Below are 21,855 nucleotides of genomic sequence, written 5' to 3'. Positions count from 1 at the left end.
TGGGGACAATGGGGTCAGAAATGGGGTCAGAAATGGGGAAATTTGGGTCAGAAATGGGAACATGGGGTCAGAAATGGGGACAACGGGGTTAGAAATGGGGTCAAAAATGGGGATAATGGGGAAAATGGGGTTAGAAATAGGAAAATGGAGTTAGAAATGGGAAAATAGGGTCAGAAACAGGAAAAACAGGGTCAGAAATAGGGAAATGAGGTCAGAAATGGGAAAAACGGGGTCAGAAATGGGAAAAGCGGGGTCAGAAATGGGGAAATGGGGTCAGAAATGGGGAAAAAAGGGGAAATGCTGGGTTAGAAATGGGGAAAATGGGGAAAACAGGGTCGGAAATGGGGGGACTGGGAAATGGGATCAGATATGGGGAAGTGGGGAAAACAGGAGAGGAGGGAGAAAGGAGAGGGAGGAAAAGGGGGGAATGAGGGGAAAAAACACATGAAAAAAGTGGGGGGAAAGTGGGGAAAAGCAGAGGGTGAAAAGGAGGTGGACAAGAGGGAGAAGGGGTGGGAAAGGAAAAGGGGGGAATGAGGGGAAAAAACAAAAAAACACGAAAAAAGCAGGAAAAAGTGGGGGAAAAAAGTGGAAAAAAGCAGGAAAAAGGCAGGGAAAAACAGGAAAAAAGCAGGGAAAAGAGTGGAAAAAGCAGGGAAAAGCAGGGAAAGAGATGGACAAGAGGGAGAAGGGGTGGGAAAGGAAAAGGGAGGAATGAGGGGAAAAACCACACGAAAAAAGTGGAAAAAAAACAGGAAAAGGTGAAAAGGAAGTGGAAAAGAGGGAGAAGGGGTGGGAAAGAAGGTGGGAAAGGAAAAGGGGGGAACAAGGTGGGAAAAACCACACGAAAAAAGCAGGGAAAAATGAAGAAAATAGAAAAAAGGGGGGAAAAAGCAGGAAAAAAGTGGAAAAAGCAGGAGAAAAGGTGGAAAAGAGGGAGAAGAGGTGGGAAAAGAGGTGGGAAAAGAAAAGGGGGGAACAAGGGGAAAAACCACACGAAAAAAAGCAGGGAAAAAGGAAGAAAATAGAAAAAAAGGGGGGGGAAAAGCAGGAAAAAAAGCAGAGGAAAAGCAGGGAAAAAGCAGGGAAAAAGCAGGGAAAAAGCAGGGAAAAAGCAGGGAAAAAGCAGGGAAAAGCAGGAAAAAAAGCAGGAAAAAAAGCAGGAAAAAAAGCAAGAAAAAAAGCAGGAAAAAAAGCAGGGAAAAAGCAGGGAAAAAGCAGGGAAAAAGCAGGGAAAAAGCAGGGAAAAAGCGGGAAAAAGCAGGAAAAAGCAGGAAAAAAAGCAGGAAAAAAAGCAGGAAAAAAAGCAGGAAAAAAAGCAGGAAAAAAAGCAGGAAAAAGCAGGGAAAAAGCAGGGAAAAAGTGGAAAAAGCAGGGAAAAAGCAGGGAAAAAGCAGGGAAAAGCAGGAAAAAAAGCAGGAAAAAAAGCAGGAAAAAAAGCAAGAAAAAAAGCAGGAAAAAAAGCAGGAAAAAAAGCAGGAAAAAAAGCAGGGAAAAAGCAGGGAAAAAGCAGGGAAAAAGCAGGGAAAAAGCGGGAAAAAGCAGGAAAAAGCAGGGAAAAAAGCAGGAAAAAAAGCAGGAAAAAAAGCAGGAAAAAAAGCAGGAAAAAAAGCAGGAAAAAAAGCAGGAAAAAAAGCAGGAAAAAAAGCAGGGAAAAGCAGGAAAAAGCAGGGAAAAAAGCAGGAAAAAAAGCAGGAAAAAAAGCAGGAAAAAAAGCAGGAAAAAAAGCAGGAAAAAAAGCAGGAAAAAAGCAGGAAAAAAAGTGGAAAAAGCAGGAAAAAGGTGGAAAAGCAGGAAAAAGCAGGAAAAAAGCAGGAAAAAAAGTGGAAAAAGCAGGAAAAAGGTGGAAAAGCAGGAAAAAGGTGGAAAAAGCAGGGAAAAGCAGGAAAAAGCAGGGAAAGGCAGGAAAAGAGGTGCACAGGGGGGCCGAGAGGCAGGAGGGCAGCAGCAGTACCCGGTGGTGGCGGCGCTGGCGCAGGTGGTGCATGAGGAACCAGAGCATGTGGCTGTCGAACATGTCCGTGTGGTGCAGGCTGTCCTCGTCCCGCTCCACCTTGTTCTTCTTGATCACCTGCGGTGGGAACGGATCAGCATTCCATGGAAAACAGGGAGAAACCCCCAGCAGGGCCCCACCCACCTCCTTGAGGCCCTTCAGCTCCGTGGGGGCCTCGGCCGTGGGCGCCCAGATCTTGACGTCGTGGTCCAGCCCGCTGGTGGCCAGCACGGGCAGGTGGGGGTGAGGCTCCAGGCAGTTCACCTGCGGAAAAACATGGGAAAATGGGAAAAAATGGGAATTGTGGGACTGGGAATGGGATTGGGGATGGGGGATCTGTCAATCCAGGCAGTTCACCTGGGGAAAAACACGGGAAAATGGGAAAAATGGGAATTGTGGGGTCAGGAACGGGATTGGGACAGGTGGGGGTGAGGCTCCAGGCAGTTCACCTGCGGAAAAACACGGGAAAATGGGAATTGTGGGGTCAGGAATGGGATTGGGGATGATAAAGGTGAGGCTCCAGGCAGTTCACCTGGCGAAAAATGGAGGGAAAATGGGAACTGTGGGGTCAGGAATGGGATTGGGACAGGTAAGGGTGAGGCTCCAGGCAGTTCACCTGGGGAAAACACGGGAAAATGGGAAAAAAATGGGAATTGTGGGACTGGGAATGGGATTGGGACAGGTAAGGGTGAGGCTCCAGGCAGTTCACCTGGGGAAAACACGGGAAAATGGGAAAAAAATGGGAATTGTGGGACTGGGAATGGGATTGGGACAGGTAAGGGTGAGGCTCCAGGCAGTTCACCTGGGGAAAAACACAGGAAAATGGGAATTGTGGGGTCAGGAATGGGATTGGGACAGGTGGGGGTGAGGCTCCAGGCAGTCCACCTGGGGAAAACACAGGAAAATGGGAAAAATGGGAATTGTGGGACTGGGAATGGGATTGGGCATGATAAGGGTGAGGCTCCAGGCAGTTCACCTGGGGAAAAACACAGGAAAATGGGAAAAAATGGGAATTGTGGGGCTGGGAATGGGATTGGGACAGGTAAGGGTGAGGCTCCAGGCAGTTCACCTGGGGAAAAACACAGGAAAATGGGAATTGTGGGGTCAGGAATGGGATTGGGACAGGTGGGGGTGAGGCTCCAGGCAGTCCACCTGGGGAAAACACGGGAAAATGGGAATTGTGGGGTCAGGAATGGGATTGGGGATGATAAAGGTGAGGCTCCAGGCAGTTCACCTGGCGAAAAATGGAGGGAAAATGGGAACTGTGGGGTCAGGAATGGGATTGGGACAGGTAAGGGTGAGGCTCCAGGCAGTTCACCTGCGGAAAAACACAGGAAAATGGGAAAAAAATGGGAATTGTGGGACTGGGAATGGGATTGGGACAGGTAAGGGTGAGGCTCCAGGCAGTTCACCTGGGGAAAAACATGGGAAAACAGGAATTGTGGGGTCAGGAATGGGATTGGGGATGATAAAGGTGAGGCTCCAGGCAGTTCACCTGGGGAAATGGGGGAAAAATGGGAATTGTGGGGTCAGGAATGGGATTGGGAAAGGTGAGGGTGAAGCTCCAGGCAGTTCACCTGGAAAAATGGGGGAAAAACTTGGGAAAAATGGGAATTATGGGACTGGGAATGGGATTGGGGGATCTGTCCCTCTGGGCAGTTCAACCAGGGAAAAATGGGGTCACAAATAGGATTGGGAATGGGACTGGGGACACGGGAACTGAGCCACAGACAGAGGGGTGAGGCTCCAGGCAGCTCACCTGGGGAAAAACACGGGAAAAGTGGGAAAAAATGGGAATTGTGGGGCTGGGAATGGGATTGGGGCATTTGTCAATACTGGCAGTTCAACTGAGAAAATGGGGGGAAATCGGGAATTATGGGATTGGGAACAGGATTGGGAATGGGGGACTGAGCCACAGACAGAGGGGTGAGGCTCCAGCAGTTCACCTGGAAAAATGGGAAAAAATGGGGGAAAAAAAGGGAATTGTGGGGTCAGGAATGGGATTGGGAAAGGTGAGGGTGAGGCTCCAGGCAGTTCACCTGGAAAAATGGGGAAAATGGGGTCAGGAATGGGTTTGGGAATGGGGGATCTGCCCATCCAGGCAGTTGAACTCGGAAAAAAATGGGGAAAAGTGAAAAAAGGGGGGGAAAAAGGGGTGAAAAATGGGGGGAAAAAAAGGGGGGGGAAGGGAAAATGGGAAAATGGGAAAATGGGAAAAAGGGAAAAAGAGAAGGGCCCCTCCAGCCCATCCCAAAGCAGGAGCCAGGAGTTCCCAGCAGAGGAAATTCCCAGCACAGGCACTTCCCTTTCCTGCAGGCCAGGGCAGGAAACACCTGGAAAATCCCACAGGATCCTCGGGATTGGCCAAATCTGGGATCCTGCCCCACCCTAAAAACCCCAAAATGGGAACAACACACTGCTTTTGGGGCTGGAACAGCAGGGAAAGTGGGAAAAAAGGGAATTGTGGGGTCACGAATGGGATTGGGAATGAGGGATCTGCCCCTCCAGGGGCAGAAAAATGGGAGAAAATGGGAAAAATGGGAATTGTGGGACTGGGATCCTCAGGAATCAGCCAAATCTGGGATCCTGCCCCACCCTAAGACCCAAAAATGGGAACGATTCCACTGCTTTTGGGGTTGGAACAGCAGGGAAAATGGGAAAAATGGGAAAAATGGGAACTGTGGGGTCAGGAATGAGACTGGGGATGGGGGATTTGTCAATCCAGGCAGCTCAACTGAGAAAATGGGGGAAAAATGGGAATTGTGGGGTCAGGAATGGGATTGGGGATGGGACTGGGAATGTGGGAAGGTGAGGGTGAGGCTCCAGGCAGTTCACTTGGAAAAATGGGGGGAAAATGGGAATTTTGGGGTCACAAATTGGATTTGGGATGGGGGATCTGCCCCTTTAAACAGTTCAACCGGGAAAAATGGGAGGAAAATGGGAAAAATGGGAATTGTGGGATTGGGACCCTCAGGAATCAGCCAAACCTGGGATCCTAAAACCCCCCAAAACCGGGAAAAAAAATCCCACTGCTTTTGGTGTTGAAACTTTGGGAAATAGGGGATGAATCCAGAGGAATTTTAGGGATTTTGGGGCCTCACCACTCCGCCCTTGTCCCCTTCCATGAACTGCACGATCTGGCAGGAGGATTTTTCCCACAGGAAAATGTGGCCGCAGTCGCTGCCGCTCACCACGAACTCGCTCTTGGGGCCGTAGAAATTCACACCTTTCACTGGGAGAAAATGGGGAAAAAACAACCAAAAATGGGAATAAAACACCAGAAATGGGAATAAAGGGGAGGTTGGGGTTGTTTGCAGAGGAATTTCCGGTTGGGAAGACAAGGAGATGAGCCCCAAAAGGGGTTTTTGGGGTGTCCACGGGGATTTTTTGGGGGGGTTTAGGGGGGTTTGAGGGGAAATGGTGGAGGTGCTGAAAATTCGGGGATTTGGGGCTGATTTGGGGGTGTTTTAGGGCTGATTTTGGGGTTGCAATTAGGGCTATTTTGGGGTAATTTAGGGCTATTTTGGGGTTGTATTTAGGGGTATTTTGGGGCTGATTTTGGGGTGTTTTAGGGCTATTTTGGGGTTGTATTTAGGGGTATTTTGGGGTTGTATTTAGGGGTATTTTGGGGTTGTATTTAGGGGTATTTAGGGGTATTTTAGGGCTGATTTTGGGGTTGCAATTAGGGCTATTTTGGGGTAATTTAGGGCTATTTTGGGGTAATTTAGGGCTATTTTGGGGTTGTATTTAGGGCTATTTTGGGGTATTTTAGGGCTGATTTTGGGGTTGCAATTAGGGATAGTTCTGGGGCGTTTTAGGGCTATTTTGGGGCTGATTTTGGGGTGTTTTAGGGCACTTTTGGGGTTGTATTTAGGGCTGATTTTGGGGTTGTATTTAGGGCAATTTGGGGTTGCAATTAGGGCTAAATCCGGGGTGTTTTAGGATTATTTAAGGGTTGATTTTGGGGTGTTTTAGGGTACTTTTGGGGTTGCAATTTAGGCTAATTCTGGAGTGTTTTAGAGCTATTTTAGAGTTAGATTTAGGGTTATTTTGGGGTGATTTTAGGGTGTTTTAGGGTTGATTCTGGGATTGCATTCAGGGTTGATTTTGGGGTTGCAATTAGGGACAATTCTGAAGTGTTTTAGGGCTATTTTGGGATATTTAGGAGTATTTTAGGGCTAATTTAGAGATGATTTTGGGGTGGTTTAGGGCTATTTTGGAGTTGCATTCAGGGCTGATTTTGGGGTTGCAATTAGGGATAATTCTGAGGTGTTTTAGGGCTATTTTGGGGTATTTAAGGCTATTTTAGGGCTGATTTGGGGGTATTTTAGGGCTGACTTTGGGGTGTTTTAGGGCTATTTTGGGGTTGCATTTAAGGCTGATTTTGGGGTTGCAATTAGGGCTAATTCTGGGGTGTTTTAGGGCTATTTTAGGATTGCACTTAGGGCTGGTTTTGGGGTGTTTGGGGGGCATTTTGGATGGATTTAGGGGAACATTTTGGGGTGTTTTAGGGTGGATTTGGGGGTATTTTAGGGCTGACTGAGGGCTGGTTTTGGGGTGGGTTTAGGGTTGTTTTTTCAGGCTGTTTCAGGGCTGATTTTGGGGTGTTTCTGGACCCTTTTTGGGCTGATTTTGGGGTAATTTTGGGCTGTTTCACGGCTGTTTTCAAGGTGTTTCTGGGCTGATTTTGGGTTGACTTAGGGCTGATTTGGGGCTGTTTCTGGGCCATTCTGGGGATATTTTGTGATGGATTTCGGGCTGTTTCTTCACCTGTGGCATTGTTGCGGTGCCCCTTGTAACACCAGCTGTACTGGGCTGGTTTTGGGGCTGATTTTGGGGTAATTTGGGGTATTTTGGGCTAATTTTAAGTATTTGGGGCTGGGTTTGGGATATTTTGGGAGGAATTTTGAGGGTATTTTGGGGTATTTTGGGATGTTTTTGGGGCTGTGTCCCCACCTGTGGCGTTGTTGCGGTGCCCCTTGTAGCGCCGGCTGTACTGGGCTGGTTTGGGGGATATTTTGGGATGGATTTGGGATATTTTGGGATGGATTTCAGGGTGATTTTGGGGTGATTTTAGGGGCATTTCCCCACCTGTGGTGTTGTTGCGGTGCCCCTTGTAGTGATGGCTGTACTGGGCTCTTTCAGGGCCAGTTTTGGGGATACTTTGGGATGGATTTGGGATATTTTGGGGTTATTTTGGGATGGATTTGTGGCTGTGTCCCCACCTGTGGCGTTGTTGCGGTGCCCCTTGTAGCGCCGGCTGTACTGGGCTGGTTTGGGGGATATTTTGGGATGGATTTGGGATATTTTGGGGATATTTTGGGATGGATATCAGGGTATTTTGGGGCTGTTTCCCCACCTGTGGCATTGTTGCGGTGCCCCTTGTAGCGCCAGCTGTACTGGGCTGGTTTTGGGGGCTGATTCTGGGTAATTTTGGGGATATTTTGGGATGGATTTGGGGATATTTTGGGATGGATTTCGGGGTGTTTCTGGGGTTGTTTCCCCACCTGTGGCGTTGTTGCGGTGCCCCTTGTAGCGCCAGCTGTACTGGGCTGGTTTTGGGATGAATGTGGGATATTTTGGGATGATTTTGGGATGAATTTTGGGGTGATGTGGGGGATATTTTGGGGTGTTTCCCCACCTGTGGCGTTGTTGCGGTGCCCCTTGTAGCGCCGGCTGCACTGGGCTGGTTTGGGGGATATTTTGGGATGGATTTGGGATATTTTGGGATGGATTTCAGGGTGATTTTGGGGTGATTTTAGGGGCATTTCCCCACCTGTGGTGTTGTTGTGGTGCCCCTTGTAGTGATGGCTGTACTGGGCTCTTTCAGGGCCAGTTTTGGGGATACTTTGGGATGGATTTGGGGGGTGTCTTGGGGATATTTTGGGATGGATTTGGGATATTTTGGGGGTATTTTGGGATGTTTTTGGGGCTGTTTCCCCACCTGTGGCGTTGTTGCGGTGCCCCTTGTAGCACCGGCTGCACTGGGCTGGTTTGGGGGATATTTTGGGATGGATTTGGGGATATTTTGGGATGGATTTGGGATATTTTGGGATGGATTTGGGGATATTTTGGGATGGATTTGGGGATATTTTGGGATGGATTTGGGGATATTTTGGGATGGATTTGGGGATATTTTGGGGTGATTTCGGGGTGTTTCTGGGGTTGTTTCCCCACCTGTGGCGTTGTTGCGGTGCCCCTTGTAGCGCCGGCTGTACTGGGCTGGTTTGGGGGTATTTGGGGCTGATTTGGGGGATATTTTGGGCTGGTTTTGGGGTGTTTCCCCACCTGTGGCGTTGTTGCGGTGCCCCTTGTAGCGCCGGCTGTACTGGGCGCCGTCGCTGTGCGAGGAGTCGAACAGGTAAATGTCCTCGTCGTTGTACGAGGCCAGCAGCTCTGGAGTGGGGAAAAACACCGGGAAAATGGGGAAAAATGGGGGAAAATGGGGGAAAACACCAGGGAAATGGGAATAAATAGTAGGAAAATAGGGAAAAACAGCAAGAAAATGGGAAAAAACACCAGGGAAACGGCAATAAACAGGAGGAAAATGGGGAAAAACAGCAGGAAAATGGGAATAAATGGACGGGGGTGGGGAAAAACACCATAGAAATGGGAATAAATGGGGGGGGATGGGGAAAAAACACCGTGGAAATGGGAATAAAAGGGGAGGGAATGGGGAAAAATGGAGGGGAATGGGAATAAACCAGGGGGAAATGGGGAAAAGCAGCAGAGAAATGGGGAATAAATGGTTGGGAAATGGGAATAAATAGCAGGAAAACAGGGAAAAAGAGCAGGAAAATGGGAAAAACCACCGGGAAATGGGGAAAACACCGGGGGAATGGGAATAAACACCGGGGAAATGGAGAACAATAGCAGGAAAATAGAGAAAAACAGTGGAAAATGGGGGAAAATGGGGAACAAACACCAGGAAAATGGGAATAAAAGGGTGGAAAATGGGGAAAAATTGCAGGAAAATGGGGAAAAACATCGGGGAAATGGGGAAAACGGGGCGAAATCAAGGAAAAACACCAGGGAAATGGGAAAAAACAGGAGGAAAATGGGGAAAACAGCAGGAAAATGGGAATAAATGGAGGAGGTGGGGAAAAACACCGTGGAAATGGGAATAAATGGGGGGAAATGGGGAATAAACAAGGGAGAAATGGGAATAAATGGAGGGGGATGGGGAAAAATACCGGGGAAATGGGAATAAATGGGGGGAAATGGAAATAAATGAGGGAAAACATCAGGGAAATGGGAATAAACCAGGAATGGGGAGAAAAACAGCAGGAAAATGGGGTAAAATAACAGGAAAAATGGTGAAAAAGCAGCAGGAAAATGCGAAAAAAGGGAGAAAACAGGGAAAAAAACAGGAGGGAGATGTGGAAAACCAGCAGGGAAAATGGGAAAAATGGGGGAAGGGGATAAACAGGGAAAATTGGGAAAAATAGGAGAAAAATGGGGGAAAAAAGGAGGAAATGAGAAAAAAAAAACCAGGGGGAAATGGAGAAAACCAGCAGAGAAAATGGGAAAAAGGGAAAAAAGGGGAGAAAGGGAAACACAGAGAAAATGGGCAAACCAGTGGGAAAATGTGGAAAACCAGGGGGGAAACAGGAAAAAATGGGAAAAATGGGAAAAAAACAGCAGGAAGGGGGTAAAACAGGAGCAGCTGGAGCTCAACAGGGATTTTTTTTGGGGGAAATTATTTTTGTTTTAGAAAATATGGAATTTTTGGGGAGGGTGTCAGGTTTTTTTAGGGGAAGAGGTGTTTTTTGGAGGATAAATGGGTGGAAATCTTTGGGAAAATGGGTATTTTTTTGGGAAAATGTGTATTTTTGGGGGAAAAGCTGATTTTTGTGGTGGGAAATGAGGGGGTTTGAGGGAGTGGGACCCCCAGGTTCTCACCTGAGCCGTCGTGGCTGTAGACCAGGCAGGTGATGTTGGCTTTGGACTCGCTGTTCACCTGGAAAAGTGGGGAAAAAACTCAGATCCAGCCCCTTTTCCTGGAGAAATTCCCTTTTCCTGGGAATTCTGAGAGTTAAAACTCCCAGACAAGGATTTGGAGAGGCAGAAAATTGTGGTTGAGGGGAAAGAATTTTTTTTTAAAAGATTTTCTGACTTTTTTCTGCCTCTTCCTGAAGAGTTTTCCAGGAAAAGGAGAGGCCTCTTCCCATTGGATCACTCCAGGGTGATCCCAGTGCTCCCAGTTCCCTCCCAGTCCATCCAGTGCCCTCCCAGTGCTCCCAGTCCATCCAGTGCCCTCCCAGAGCTCCCAGTTCCTTCCCAGTGCCCTCCCAGTCCATCCAGTGCCCTCCCAGTGCCCTCCCAGTCCATCCCAGTGCCCTCCCAGTCCCTCCCAGTCCATCCAGTGCCCTCCCAGTGCCCTCCCAGTCCATCCCAGTGCCCTCCCAGTCCCTCCCAGTCCCTCCCAGTGCCCTCCCAGTCCCTCCCAGTATCCCCAGTACCAGGTGGTGAGGGCAGAACTTCTTGAGGACTCCGTTGTTCTCGTTCTCATCGATTTTTCTCTGGTCGTAAATCCTGCAGCAATCAGGGGAAAAGAAAATTAAAATCATTGGATTCAATCCAGGGAGATTTTTTTTTTTTTTCATCCTCAAACTTCCATCCTAAAATTCTTTGGGATTTTGTGCCGGGATAAAGCTGGATTTGGGACAGGGATGATGTTCCCATGGCCTAAATTCCATCCTAAAATTCCCTGGGGGATTTGGGGAAGGAATGACATTCCCAAGCCTGAAATTCTGCCCTGGAAATCCTTAGAAATGCAATTTTGGGCTGGGAGACACCTGGATTTGGGACAGAAATTATGCTTCCATGGCCAGAATTCCATGTTAAAATTCCCTGGAATTCTGTGACAGAATATGCCTGGATTTGGGAGAGAAATGACTTTTCCATGCCTGAAATTCCATTTTAAAAATTCCCTGGAATTCTGTACTGGGATAAGTCTGGATTTGGAACAGAAATTACTTTTCCATGCCTGAAATTCCATATTAAAATTCCCTGGAATTCTGTACTGGGATAAGTCTGGATTTGAAACAGAAATTACTTTTCCATGCCTGAAATTCCATATTAAAATTCCCTGGAATTCTGTGCCAGGACACACCAAAATCTGGGGCAGAAACGACCTTTCCATGGCCAAAATTCCATGTTAAAATTCCCTGGATTTTGTTCCAGGATAAAGCTGGATTAGGGACAGGGATGATGTTCCCCATGGCCAGAATTCATCCTAAAATTCCCTGGAGATTTGGGGAAGGAATGACATTCCCAAGCCTGAAATTCTAACTTGGAATTCCCTGGAATTCTGTGCTAGGATACACGGATCTGGCACAGAAATGACCTTTCCATGCCCAAAAATCCGTGTTAAATTTCCCTGGGATTCTGTGCCAGGACACACCCAAATTCGGGGCAGGAATGATGTTTCCATGGCCAGAATTCCATGTTTAAATTCCGTGGAATTCTGTGCTGGGACACCCCTGGATTTGGGGGCTCCCAGTGCTCCCAGTTTGGCCTCAGTGCAAAAACTGGTCCCAGTCCCTGATGTGGGAAGGCAAAACTGGGGATTTGGGAAGGGAAAAAAGATGGATTTGGGAATCCCTGGCTCTGGGAAGGGAAATGCTGGATTTGGGATGAGGAATCCCAGGATTTGGCTCTCCCAGTGCTTCCAGTTTGGCCCCACGTCACAAACTGGTCCCAGCCCCTGAATTTGGGAAGAGGAAATGCTGGATTTGGGAAAAGGAAATGCTGGATTTGGGATGGGGAAATCCCTGGTTTTGGGCTGGGGAAAATGCTGGACTTGGGACATGGAATCCCAGGATTTGGCTCTCCCAGTGCTCCCAGTTTGGCCTCACCTCACAAACTGCTCCCTGATTTGGGACAGGGAAACCGTGGATTTGGGAGGGGAAAAAGTGGATTTGAGAAAAGGAAATTGGGCAGGGGAATCTCTGGATTTGGAATGGGGAAATCCCAGGATTTGGGCTCTCCCAGTGCTCCCAGTCTGGCCCCACCTCACAAACTGGTCCTGGCCTGATTTGGGACAGGGAAACCATGGATTTGAGAAAGGGAAATGCTGGATTTGGGATGGGGAAATGCTGGATTTGGGAAGGGGAAATGCTGGATGTGGGATGTGGAATCCCAGGATCTGGGCTCTCCCAGTGCTCCCAGTCCGGCCCCACCTCACAAACTGGTCCTGGCCCCTGATTTGGGAAGGGAATGAGGTGGATTCAGAAAGGGGAAGGGGTGAATTTGGGAAGTCAGGGATCTGGGCTGGGGAAATGCTGGATTTAGGATATGGAATCCCAGGATTTGGCTCTCCCAGTGCTCCCAGTCTGGCCTCGCCTCACAAACTGGTCCTGGGCCCTGAGATCCCATGGATTTGGGAAGGGAAAAAGGTGGATTTGAAAAAGAGAAATGGGGCAGGGGAATCCCTGGATTTGGAATGGGGAAATCCCTGGATTGGGCTCTCCCAGTGCTCCCAGTCCAGCCCCACCTCATAAACTGGTCCTGGCCTGATTTGGGACAGGGAAACCATGGATTTGAGAAAGGGAAATGCTGCATTTGGGATGGGGAAATCCCTGGATCTGGGATATGGAATCCCAGGATTTGGGCTCTCCCAGTGCTCCCAGTCCGGCCCCACCTCACAAACTGGTCTCGGCCGCCCACAGCGAACTGGGAGGTGTTGGCGGGGTTGACGAAGATGGTGTAGAGCCCGACCTTCTTCTCCTTCTCCTTCGTCACCACCAGTTTCCTGGGAAACACCCCGGGATCAGCCCCAGCCCAAATCCCCAAATCCCAGCCCCAAATCCCCAAATCCCAGACCCAAATCCCCAAATCCCAGACCCAAATCCCTAAATCCCAGCCCCAAATCCCACCCCAAATCCCAGCCCCAATTCCCTAAATCCAAGCCCCAAACCAGGAACAGGAATTCTCAGGGGAAGACAAATCCCCCCCAAAAACCCAGCAGGATTTGGGAAATGAGGGTGGGGAACGTTCCCAGGGGGATTTTCCAAAATAAAATCCGCAGGGTTTGGGGTGGATTGGGAGAATTCCTCAAGGAAAAATGGGATTTTTGGAGGAGCTTTTCCCTAAAAAAGGGAATCTGGGGACATTCCAGGAGAGAAATATTCAGGGTTAGATTCAAATTCCAAAGGGATCCGGCCCAAAGGACAGGGAGGGGGTTGGGAATTCCCAAAGGAAAATGGGATTCCCCCCAAAAAAACCCTTTTCCCCCAAACTCCACCTGTTATTCCCCAAATCCCACCTGTTCCCCCTGCCAAATTCCCAGTTTTCAAAAAAAATCCCCATTTTCCTGACAGAATCTTCATTTTCCTGCCCACCATTCCCCATTATTCCCTCCAAAATTCCCATTATTAAAAAAAAAAAAATCCCAATTTTTCCCCCAAAATCCACAGTTTTTTCCCCAAGAAACCCACATTTTCCCAAAAAGAATCTTTTTTTCCCCAAAAAAACCCATTTTTTCCCAAAAAATCTCATTTTCCCCAAAAAATCTCATTTTTTTTCCAAAACCCCCAATTTTCCCCCTAAATCCCCATTTTCCCCAAAAAAATGTCATTTTTCCCAAAAAAACATCCCATTTTTCCTCAGAGACCCCCATTTTTTCCCCAAAAATCACATTTTTCCCCAAAAATCTTTTTTTAAAAAAAACCCCACCATTTTCCCCCAAAAATCTCTTTTTTTTTCCAAAACCCCCGATTTTTCCCCCTAAATTCCCATTTTTTCCCAAAAAAGTCTTTTTTCCCCAAAAACCACCCCATTTTTCCCCCCAAAAAAATCTCATTTTTTCCCCAAAAATCTTTTTTTTTTTTTTCAAAAAAACCCCCATTTTTCCCCCAAAATCTCATTTTCCCCCTAAATCCCCAAATTTTCCCCCTAAATCCCCATTTTCCCCAAAAAATGTCATTTTCCCCAAAAAACCACCCCATTTTTCTCCAAAAAAACCTCATTTTTTCCCCAAAAATCACATTTTTCCCCCCAAATTTTTTTTTTTCAAAAAAAACCCCATTTCCCCCCCCAAAATCTCATTTTCCCCCTAAATCTCCAAATTTTCCCCCTAAATCCCCATTTTTCTCCCAAAAAATCTCATTTTTTCCCCAAAAATCACATTTTTCCCCAAAAATCTTTTTTTTTTCCAAAAACACCCCATTTTTCCCCCAAAATCTCATTTTCCCCCTAAATCTCCAAATTTTCCCCCTAAATCCCCATTTTCCTGACAGAATCTTCATTTTCCTGCCCACCATTCCCCATTATTCCCTCCAAAATTCCCCATTATTAAAAAAAAAAAAATCCCAATTTTTCCCCCAAAATCCACATTTTTTTCCCAAGAAACCTGCATTTTCCCAAAAAAAATCTTTTTTTCCCCAAAAAAACCCATTTTTTCCCAAAAAATCTCATTTTCCCAAAAATCTCATTTTTTTTCCAAAACCCCAAATTTTCCCCCTAAATCCCCATTTTCCCCAAAAAATGTCATTTTTCCCCAAAAAACATCCCATTTTTCCCCAGAGACCCCCATTTTTCCCCAAAAATCACATTTTTCCCTAAATTTTTTTTTTTTAAAAAAACCCCACCATTTTCCCCCAAAAATCTCATTTTTTTTCCAAAAACCCCGATTTTTCCCCCTAAATCCCCATTTTTTCCCCAAAAAATGTAATTTTTCCCCAAAAACCACCCCATTTTTCCCCAAAAATCTTTTTTTTTTTCAAAAAAACCCCACCATTTTCCCCCCAAAATCTTTTTTTCCCAAAACTCCCGATTTTTCCCCCTAAATCCCCATTTTCCCCAAAAAATGTAATTTTCCCCAAAAAACCACCCCATTTTTCTCCAAAAAAACCTCATTTTTTCCCCAAAAATCACATTTTTCCCCAAAAATCTTTTTTTTCCCCAAAAAAACCCCCATTTTTCCCCCAAAATCTCATTTTCCCCCTAAATCCCCGTTTTTCCCAAAAAAATGTCATTTTTCCCAAAAAAAACCCCCATTTTTCCCCAAAAAATCTCAGTTTTTTCCCCAAAAAAATCTCATTTTTTTTCCCCAAAAAAATCTCTTTTTTCCCCCCAAAAATCTCTTTTTTTTCCCGAAAATCCTCATTATTTCCCCAAAAATCCCCATTTTTTTCCCCCAAAATCCCCATTTTTCCCTGAAACTCTGAGATTTCAGGGCCAATTTGGCCTTGGCTCTGCCAGGGGGAGAATTCCAGAGGCTCCAGCCCAGGAGGGGGTTGGGATCAGCAGCATCAGGGATTAAAGGGCTCGTCCTGGTTATGAAATCCCAGGATTTGAGCTGGATCAGCCTCTGGAATGACAACCCCGAGGCTTGGAAAAACACAGGGAGACAGAAAAAACTGTTTTCCCTAAAAAATCCCTGGTTTTTTCCATAAAAAATCCTACTTTTCCCACAAAAAATAATCCATTTTTTGCCCAAAATTTTCTGGTTTTCCTCAAAAAATAATATTAAAAAAAAAAAAAAAAAACCAAACAAAAAAACCCCCAAAAAACCAAAAAAAACCCCAAAAAAGAAAAGAAAAAAAAAAAAACCAAAAAACCCCAAAAAAGCAAACAAAAAACCCCAAAAAAACCAAAAAAACCCCAAAAAAACCCCAAAAAAACCAAAAGAAACCCAAAAAAACCCCAAAAAAACCCAAAAAACCCAAAACCCCCCCCAAAAAAACAAACAAAAAAAACAAATAAAAAAAAACCCAAAAAACAAAACAAAACAAAAAAAAACAAACAAAACAAACAAAACAAAAACACAACACCTGCTTTCTTTCCCCTCAGATGTTTTCACTCAAAATTATTCTGGTTTAAAAAAAAAATAAAAAAAAACCCTCCTCAAAAAATCCATTTCCTAACAAAATTCCATATTTTCCCTCAAAATATATCCAATTTTCAGGCAAAAATCTCAATTTTCCAAAAAACTCCATCCTATTTCCCCATAAAAATAACCTGATTTCCCAAAAAAATCTGATTTTCCTGAAATTTCATCTCTTATTCCCCAAATCCCACCTGCCTCCCCCAGATTCCCATTTGTCCCCATTTCCCACCCTCTAAAATCCACATTTTTCCCCAAAAAAACTCCCCTTTTCTTCTCCAATCCCAGTTTTCTCCCCTAAAAACCCCAGAATTCCCATTATTCCCACTTTCACACCCCAAATCACCATTTCCTCCCAAATCCAAGGAATTTGCTCAAGAAAACGGGGATTTGAGGGGGGAAAATGGGGATTTGAGGGGAAAGCCAGGGATTTCTTAGAGAATTATGGAGATTTTGGGGGAAAGAACAGGAATTTTTGGAGGAAGAACAAGCTTTTTTTTGGGGGACAAACAGGGATTTGGCAGGAAAAACGGAATTTTTTTCCCTCAGAATTCCCGTTTTTTTCCGGTCACTCAGGCCTGACCTGCCATATGCCAATGGAATCCCCTTTTCCCACCCCAAATTCCCATTTTTCCCCACAGAATTCCCATTTCACCCCCAGAATCCCCATTTTCCCCCACAGAATCCCCATTTTTCCCCACAGAATTCCCATTTTTCCCCTGAGAATTCCCATTTTCCCCTCAGAATTCCCATTTTTCCCCACAGAATCCCCACTTTTCCCCTGAGAATTCCCATTTTCCCCTCAGAATTCCCATTTTTCCCCACAGAATCCCCATTTTTCCCCACAGAATTCCCATTTCACCCCCAGAATTCTCCATTTCCTGCCCAGAATCCCCATTTTTCCCCACAGAATTCCCTATTTTTCCCTCAGAATTCCCATTTTTCCCCTGAGAATTCCCATTTTCCTGGTCACTCAGGAGGTGGAGCCAGATCAATGGAATCCCCATTTCCCAGCCCAAATCCCCACAGAATTCCCATTTTACCCCAAGAATTCCTCATCTCCGGCCCAGAATTCTCACTTTTCCCCTCAGAATTCCCATTTTACCCCCAGAATTCCCAATTTCCTGCCCAGAATTCCCAATTTTCCCCTCAAAATTCCTGTTTTTCCAGTCACTCACAAGGCAGGCCAGTCCTGCCACAGATCAATGGATTCTCCCTTTCCCTGCCCCCAAAATCCCCATTATTCCCTAAAAACTCCCTGGTTTTACCCCAAATCCCTGTCTCTTCCTTCCAGACCTCCATTATTCCCTCAAAATCCCCATTATCCCCTCAGAATTCTCATCTTTCTCCTCAGAATCCCCATTTTCCCTCCAGGATTCACGAGGCAGAGCCAGTCCTGCCGCACATGAATGAAATCCCCATTTTCCACCCCAAATACACTTTTTTCCCCACAAAATTCCCATTTTACACCCAGAACTTCCCATTCCTCATCCAGAATTCTCAACTTCCCCTTCAGAATTCCTAATTTTCCCCTCAGAATTCCCGTTTTCCTGGTCATTCACGAGGCAGAGCCAGTCCCATTTCAGATCAATGGAATCCTCATTTCCCACCCCAAATCCCCACAGAATTCCCATTTCCCCATCAGAATTCCTCATTCCCCAGCCAGAATTCTCAATTTCCCCCCAGAATTCCCAATTTTCCCAGTCACTCATGAGGCTGGGCCAGTCCCTGGGCCAGTCCAGCTTCAGATCGATGGAATCCCCATTTCCCACCCCAAATCCCCTTTTTTCTCCACAGAATTCCCATTTCACCCTCACAGTTCCCCATTCCCCATCCAGAATTCTCAATTTTCCTCACAGAATCCCCAATTTTTCCCTCAGAATTCCCATTTTCCTGGTCACTCACAAGGCAGAGCCAGTCCTGCTGCAGGTCAATGGACTCCCCATTTCCCACCCCAAATCCCGTTTTGCCCCACAGAATTCCCATTTTACCCCCGGAATTCCCATTTTCCTGCCAGAATTCCCATTTTCCCCCGCAGAATTCCCATTTTTTCCGGTCATTCACAAGACAGAGCCAATCCTTTTGCAGATCAATGGAATCCCCATTTCCTAGCCCAAAGCCCCTCAGAATTCCCCAGTCCCCACCCAGAATTCTCATTTTTCCCCTGAGAAATCCCATTTTACCCCCAGAATCCCCATTTTTCCCCTGAGAATCCTCTTTTGAGGTGGGCCAGTCCTGCTGCAGATCGATGGCATCACCATTTCCCTGCCCCCAAAATCCCCATTATTCCCTAAAAAAATCCCTGGTTTTACCCCAAATCCCTGTCTTTTCCTTCTAAGCCTCCATTATTCCCTCAAAATCCCCATCATTCCCCCAAAATTCTGAATTTTCCCCTCAGAATTCCCATTTTCCCCCAGCACTCACGAGGCGGGGCCAGACCTGCTTTAGATCAATGGAATCCCCATTTCCCAGCCCAAATCCCCCCAGAATTCCCCAAATTTCACCCCCAGAATTCCCCATTCCCCACCCAGAATTCTCAATTTTCCCCTCAAAATTCCCAACTTTCCCCTCAGAATTCCTGTTTTTCTGGTAACTCATGACACAGGTCAGTCCCACTTCGGATCAATGGAATCCCCATTTCCCACCACAAATCCTCTTTCTTCTCCACAGAATTCCCAGTTCATGCCCAGAATTCCCCATCTCCTGACCAGAATTCTCAACTTTCCCCTCAGAATTCCCAATTTTCTCCTCAGAATTCCCATTTTTTCCAGTCACTCGGGCCGGTCCTACCATATGTCAATGGAATCCCCATTTCTCACCACAAATCCTCTTTTTTCTCCACAGAATTCCCATTTCATGCCCAGAATTCCCCATCTCCTGACCAGAATTCCCAATTTTCTCCTCAGAATTCCCAGTTTTCTCCAGTCATTTAGGCGGGTCCTACCATATGTCAATGGAATCCCCAATTCTCACCCCAAATCCTCTTTTTTCCCCACAGAATTCCCACTTCATGCCCAGAATTCCCCATTCCCCACCCAGAATTCTCAACTTTCCCCTCAGAATTCCCATTTTTCCCTCAGCACTCACGAGGTGGGGCCAGCCTTGCTTCAGATAAACAGGATCCCCATTTCCTACCCCAAAGCCCCACAGAATTCCCATTTCACCCTCAGAATTCCCAATTTCCTGCCCAGAATTCTCAACTTCCCCCTCAGAATTCCCATTTTCCTCCCAGCACTCAGGAAGCAAGGCCAGTTCTGCTTCCAACAGATGGAATCCCCATTTCCCATCCCAAATCACCACAGAATTCCCATTTCACCCTCAGAATTCCCCATTTCCCATTCCCCACGCAGAATTCCCAATTTTCCTCACAGAATTCCTGGTTTTCCCCTCAGAATTCCCATTTTTCCCCTGAGAATCCCCGTTTTTCCCCTGAGAATCTCCGTATTCCCGGTCACTCACAAGGCGGGCTGGTGCTGCCACAGATCGATGGAATCCCCATTTCCCAGCCCAAATCCCCCCAGAATTCCCCATTTCCCACCCAGAATCCTCAACTTTCCCCAGAGAATTCCCATTTCACCCTCTCAATTCCTCATTCCTCACCCAGAATTCCCAATTTTCCCCTGAGAATCCCCATTTTTCTGTTCACTCAACAGGCGGGGCCAGTCCTGCTGCAGATCGATGGAATCCCCATTTCCCACCACAAATCCTCTTTCTTCTCCACAGAATTCCCATTTCATGCCCAGAATTCCCCATCTCCTGACCAGAATTCTCAACTTTCCCCTCAGAATTCCCAATTTTCTCCTCAGAATTCCCATTTTTTCCAGTCATTCGGGCTGGTCCTACCATATGTCAATGGAATCCCCATTTCTCACCCCAAATCCTCTTTTTTCTCCACAGAATTCCCACTTCATGCCCAGAATTCCCCATTCCCCACCCAGAATTCTCAACTTTCCCCTCAGAATTCCCAATTTTCCCCCAGCACTCACGAGGTGGGGCCAGTTCTTGCTTCAGATAAACAGGATCCCCATTTCCTACCCCAAATCCCCACAGAATTCCCATTTCATCCCCAGAATTCCCCCTTTCCTGCCAGAATTCTCAATTTCCCCTCAGAATTCTCAATTTCCCCTGAGAATCCCCGTTTTTCCCCTGAGAATCCCCATATTCCCGGTCACTCATGAGGCGGGGCTGGTCCCGCCGCAGATGGATGGAATCCCCATTTCCCATCCCAAATCCCCACAGAATTCCCCACCCGGAATTCTCAATTTTCCCCTCAGAATCCCCATTTTTCCCCCATGACTCACGAGGCAGAGCCAGTCCTGCCGCAGATCAATGGAATCCCCATTTCCTACCCCAAATCCCCACAGAATTCCCATTTCACCTCCAGAATTCCCCATCCCCCACCCAGAATTGCCAATTTTTCTCACAGAATTCCCATTTTCTCCCCTGGAATCCCCATTTCCCCGGTGACTCACGACGCGGGCCGGTCCTGCCGCAGGTCGATGGTGAAGACCACGGCGTCCTCCCCGGCCGACAGGAACGTGCACGGCGAGTCCGGCTCCAGCGCCAGCTGCCAGGGGGGAAAAGGGGAAAAACACAATGGGAACAGCTCCAAAAAATCCCCAAAACCTGGAAAATCCATGTGTAAAAACCCCCAACAGCAGTGATGTCATCTGGGTGATGTCATCTATATGATGTCATCGGGGGTGATGTCATGGGGACAACAGCACAGCCAAAGGTTTGAACTGCACCCAAAAAAGTGGAAAAAATCCCCAAAATTCCTGGGTTTTAATGGAACCGAGTGGGCAAATCCACTCTCCTCACCCACAGGTGACAATGGCCACGTCCAAGGTTTGAAATATTTGGGAATTGGTTCCCTTTGCTACCAGAAAGTGGGAAAATCCCCAAAATTCCTGGGTTTTAATGGAGCTGAGGAGGCCAAACCTGTTCCCCTCACCCACAGGGGACAATGGTCATGTCCAAGGTTTGAAATATTTGGGAATTGGTTCTCTTTGCTACCAAGAAGTTGGAAAATTCTTTCTTTTCTCCCCCAAAAACCACTTGGATTTCAGTGGAGCTGAGTGGAATCCACTTCCCTCACCTGTGTGATGTCACTGGGATGTCACAGGTGACATCACAGGGGACAAAGGTCTCCTCCAAGGTTTTAAATATTTGGGAATTGGTTCTCTTTGCTACCAGAAAGAGGGAAAATCCCCAGAATTCCTGGATTTTAATGGAGCTGAGTGGGCCAAACCCGCTCCCCTCACCCACAGGGGACAAAGGTCTTGCCCAACACTTGAAATATTTAGGAATTGGTTCCCTTTGCTACCAGAAAGTTGGAAAATTCTTTCCTTTCTCCCCCCCAAAAAACACTTGGATTTCAGTGGAATTGAGTGGAATCCACTTCCCTCATCTGTGTGATGTCACTGGGATGTCATAGATGACATCACAGGGGACAGAGGTCTCATCCAAGGTTTAAATATTTGGGAATTGGTTCTCTTTGCTACCAGAAAGTGGGAAAATCCCCAAAATTCCTGGATTTTAATGGAGCTGAGTGGGCCAAACCCGCTCCCCTCACCCACAGGGGACAAAGGTCTCATCCAAGGTTTAAATACTTGGAAATTGGTTTCCTTTGCTACCAAAAAGTTCGAAAATTCTTTCATTTCTCCCCTAAAAAACACTTGGATTTCAGTGGAGCTGAGTGGAATCCACTTCCCTCACCTGTGTGATGTCACTGAAATGTCACAGGTGACATCATGGTGACATCACAGGGGACAAAGGTCTCATCCAAGGTTTAAAATATTTGGGAATTGTTTCTCTTTGCACCCAAAAAGTGGGAAAATCCCCAAAATTAATGGATTTTAATGGAGCTGAGGGGGCCAAACCCGCTCCCCTCACCCACAGGGGACAAAGGTCTTGCCCAACACTTGAAATATTTGGGAATTGGTTCCCTTTGCTACCAAAAAGTTGGAAAATTCTTCCCTTTCTCCCCCAAAAACCACTTGGATTTCAGTGGAATTGAGTGGAATCCACC

The 21,855-nt window shown here is 46.7% G+C and overlaps 1 protein-coding gene across 3 annotated transcripts in view; it reads right to left on the bottom strand.

Annotated features, from left to right (window-relative positions):
• The window catches only part of DCAF8 (DDB1 and CUL4 associated factor 8), a 37,325-nt gene that overhangs the window by 2,584 nt on the left and 12,886 nt on the right, over nt 1-21,855 (bottom strand). For 2 of the 3 annotated variants that reach the window (XM_083879021.1, XM_083879022.1), the window contains exons 6-13: nt 20,297-20,391; nt 12,639-12,749; nt 10,456-10,528; nt 9,896-9,953; nt 8,282-8,389; nt 5,095-5,225; nt 2,138-2,257; nt 1,955-2,071 (exon numbers count right to left, since the gene is read on the bottom strand). In XM_083879021.1, coding sequence (XP_083735147.1) covers nt 1,955-2,071; nt 2,138-2,257; nt 5,095-5,225; nt 8,282-8,389; nt 9,896-9,953; nt 10,456-10,528; nt 12,639-12,749; nt 20,297-20,391 — 813 coding nt within the window. Of the gene's footprint in view, nt 1-1,954; nt 2,072-2,137; nt 2,258-3,814; nt 4,033-5,094; nt 5,226-8,281; nt 8,390-9,895; nt 9,954-10,455; nt 10,529-12,638; nt 12,750-20,296; nt 20,392-21,855 lie in introns of those variants that run through there. The other variant, XM_083879023.1, reaches the window with a different exon arrangement.

The sequence above is a fragment of the Zosterops lateralis genome (genome assembly GCF_965231275.1).
Source record: "Zosterops lateralis genome assembly, chromosome: 27".
Classification (NCBI taxonomy): domain Eukaryota; kingdom Metazoa; phylum Chordata; class Aves; order Passeriformes; family Zosteropidae; genus Zosterops; species Zosterops lateralis.
The sequence above is the reverse complement of the archived record's forward strand: the minus strand, read 5'-3'. Positions and strand labels throughout refer to the sequence as shown.